The sequence below is a fragment of the Gekko japonicus genome, unplaced genomic scaffold (assembly GCF_001447785.1).
Source record: "Gekko japonicus isolate JY-2015 unplaced genomic scaffold, Gekko_japonicus_V1.1 scaffold1736, whole genome shotgun sequence".
NCBI classification, from domain to species: Eukaryota; Metazoa; Chordata; class Lepidosauria; order Squamata; family Gekkonidae; genus Gekko; species Gekko japonicus.
In genome coordinates this window covers 17345-20358 of record NW_015170333.1, presented here as the reverse complement: position 1 = coordinate 20358, position 3014 = coordinate 17345, and the positions used below count along the sequence as shown (strand labels likewise).

The 3014-nt window shown below is 49.4% G+C and overlaps 1 protein-coding gene across 1 annotated transcript in view; it reads right to left on the bottom strand.

The window, feature by feature from the left end:
- The window catches only part of LOC107116249 (E3 SUMO-protein ligase NSE2-like), a 13961-nt gene extending 13257 nt beyond the window's left edge, over nt 1-704 (bottom strand). The window contains exon 1 of the mRNA XM_015418141.1: nt 604-704. Coding sequence (XP_015273627.1) covers nt 604-704 — 101 coding nt within the window. The remainder of the gene's footprint in view (nt 1-603) is intronic.
- Nucleotides 705-3014: the final 2310 nt, after the last annotated feature.

Below are 3014 nucleotides of genomic sequence, written 5' to 3'. Positions count from 1 at the left end.
CTTGCAGGTCCACTGCCAGGCCCCTGATGTCAGGGGGTGTGGCATATGCTAATGAGTTATGCTAATGAGTTCCCCTAGCTCTTTTTCTACGAAACAACCCCTGCCTTTCTCCCTGAGGCCCACCTGCCACCTAACCTAATCTCTTTTAGCTGTCAGGCCATTTCTTTTTACTCTTTTTCTACAAAAAGAGCCCTGAAGGATTTCATGAGAGATATAAATATATAGGAGTTGTTGGGCAGGATGAACTTTCCCTGCAACAGCTCTGTGTTCCATGACAATCACATGGCTTTTTGGCTGCCAACCCCCCAACGGGGGCGGGGTTTCCCCCGCTTTCCCCCCCCCCCCCCAATCCACTGCTGGCCAGCTGGTGACCATAGAGGTTTTTTACCCACATGCTAGAGCGTCCCTTGCACGATGTGCCTGGCATGATGATGTCACTTCCGGGTGATGTCACTGCAGCATGCATGCCTCACGCACCATAAAACTCCAGGAACCAGGCTGGAGCCCCCCGCTGGGACCAAGGTAAGACCTGGCAACTATGGGTTCGTTTTGCATTTCCCCACCAAAGCAGGATTCCCTAACCACAAGTTCATGCTTGCTTACGGGGCTTTCTTGTGTTGGTTCTCCCTGTGGGTGATTATTCCCAGGATGGCGTTCTCTTCATAGCTGTGACCGCAGGTTTTATTCTTTACCGGTTTCTTCATTTCCACCTGTAATAATTAATTAGACTGTACTTTTCCCCCTCAAATTAATTTTTCAAGAAACGAACATAACAATAAATTCCGGAATGAACACAGTTATGAATGAAGCCACAAAGGACACACACTTTGGCTCCAGCATCATCGCTTACCTGTGTGATGGGGCATATGAAATTCATCTGACTTTGGGTCACAGCTAGATCTTCGTCGACTTGTTCGAGGGCCTCGTTTCCCCCTGCATCCAGCTGAACACCGACTGTAGTGTGGGAAGAGAAGGAGAAAAAATTAAGCAGAAGCATAGCTGGTGTCCTTGAAGTAGCTGTTGCTGGTACTTGCTGTTAGTTCTAGCAAAATCAGAAATGAAGTCTCCCCCCCGGAACTTGAACTTGGATAGTGGACGGCAGCTGCCTTGACCTAGAGGCGACACGTGCTTGCAGCTGTTTGACCCGCAGTGCTGGAGACATGACCACAGTCTCAATCTGAGATCTGGTGGAAGAATGCAGCGGGAGAGGAGGAGGAGGTATGGAATCCAGCGTCTTCTTCCCAGGCCCGCAGCCAGGATATTTTTTTTGTTCGGGGGGGTATTAAAATTTTAAGGGGGCAGTTAAATTTCAGTTAATTAAATTAATCTGCATGCCTGCCTTTGGCTCATGGGGATGCTTTTGAAAGACTCACCACGACCAAGGTGCTATACACCAAGACTGGGCTAGCAGAAAGGGGGATTGTTGGAGATGTACTGAAGGTGCCACTCTTGGGTGCCCTTCTAGGCTTTCTTGCCCTGTGGAAGGGAACCCAAAAGGCAATTAAATGCCCTCTGCGGAAGGGAACTCAAAAGGCATCTAAATACCTTCTGGAGGCAGTTGAATGCCCTTCGAGTGGTCTTTTCCCGGGTCCCATGATGCCTCCCCCCAAATCCCACAGTGGGAGGGAGAGGAAAACCCAACGACAAGCCGTGGCGGACTGCCAGCCACAGGCAACAGGGGGCTCTGCCCTCAAAAATATGGTTTCTGGCATGGCTATTTGTGGGGTGGGGTTTTTAATTAAGGGGGTGGGCACCCCGAAATGCCCCACTGTGGCTACGGGCCTGCTTCTTCCTCTCCTGAACTGACATTATCATCCATTTTCAGTGAGGGGGCCCCACGTGTATGGCCACAAATGTCAGTTGGGGGGGGCACGTGTATGCTACCCATGCCAGGCCCCATGTTCACAAGACTCACTTGACTGTGTGGTCCTGTATGCTATGTGTATGCCACCCCATGTGCACAGCGCCCATTTGACCATGTGGTCCTCAGGTAGCCAGAGATATGCACCTGATTGCCGGCGTCTGTGTATGGATACCCCTCCCCCACCCGTTCTAGGGTTTGAACACGTAACCATGTTCCTATCGATGCTTACTTAAGCAATAAGGGCAGGCAGAAATATATCTTCATATATTAAAAGGTAAGTAAAATGCCCAGGGGTAGATTAGGATCCATTGCCGTGATTACAAAGCTTGGCAGCTTGTTAGCCATGAATACAGAAAGAAAATGTGAATCATATCTTTAAACAGACGGGCAGGTTTCCAAGGTATAATGGGAAAGTCTTGAATGAAAGTAAAATTATCTAGGTAGTTCCCCTTTAGTCTAACACCTGGGAACTGAAGAACTAAAATGGCCTCCAAAAACTTATCCACTCTAGAAGAAGAAGAAGAGATTGGATTTATACCCCGCCCTTCACTACCCAAAGGTGTCTCAGAGCGGCTTACAAACTCCTTTCCCTTCCCCTCCCCACAGCAGACACCCTGTGAGGTAGGTGGGGCTGAGAGAGCTCCGACAGAAACTGCTCTTTTTCAAGAACACCTCTTATCAGAACTATGGCTTGCCCAAGGTCATCCAGCCAGGTAGAAGTGCAGGAGTGGGGAATCAAACCCAGCTCTACCAGATTAGCGTCCGCATACTTAACCACCACACCAAACTGGGTCTACAGCGAATCTAAGATAAAGTGTGCCATACAGGATATCAAGGACAGAATCCACCTTCCTGTTCTGGGCAGATGTCAAGCTTCCATCCATCCAAGAAGATATTGTGATCAAAAAGTCTTATTTGCAGACTTCTGTGGCATTTTTGCTTGAGCTCAGGGTACTTGATGGATCACCCTTCCCCACACTGTCCAGCCTAAAAGTTAACATCCTTCTCACAAGCCCCCATCTCTGTAACCGTGCCTGCAGAAGTGAAGCAGGTGGCAACCAAGGACGGGACTCTTTCAGTGATGGCCCCTCACCTGCAGAATGCCTTTCTCCAGAGGTCATTTCGGGGGGGATCGCGGGGGAATGCAGTT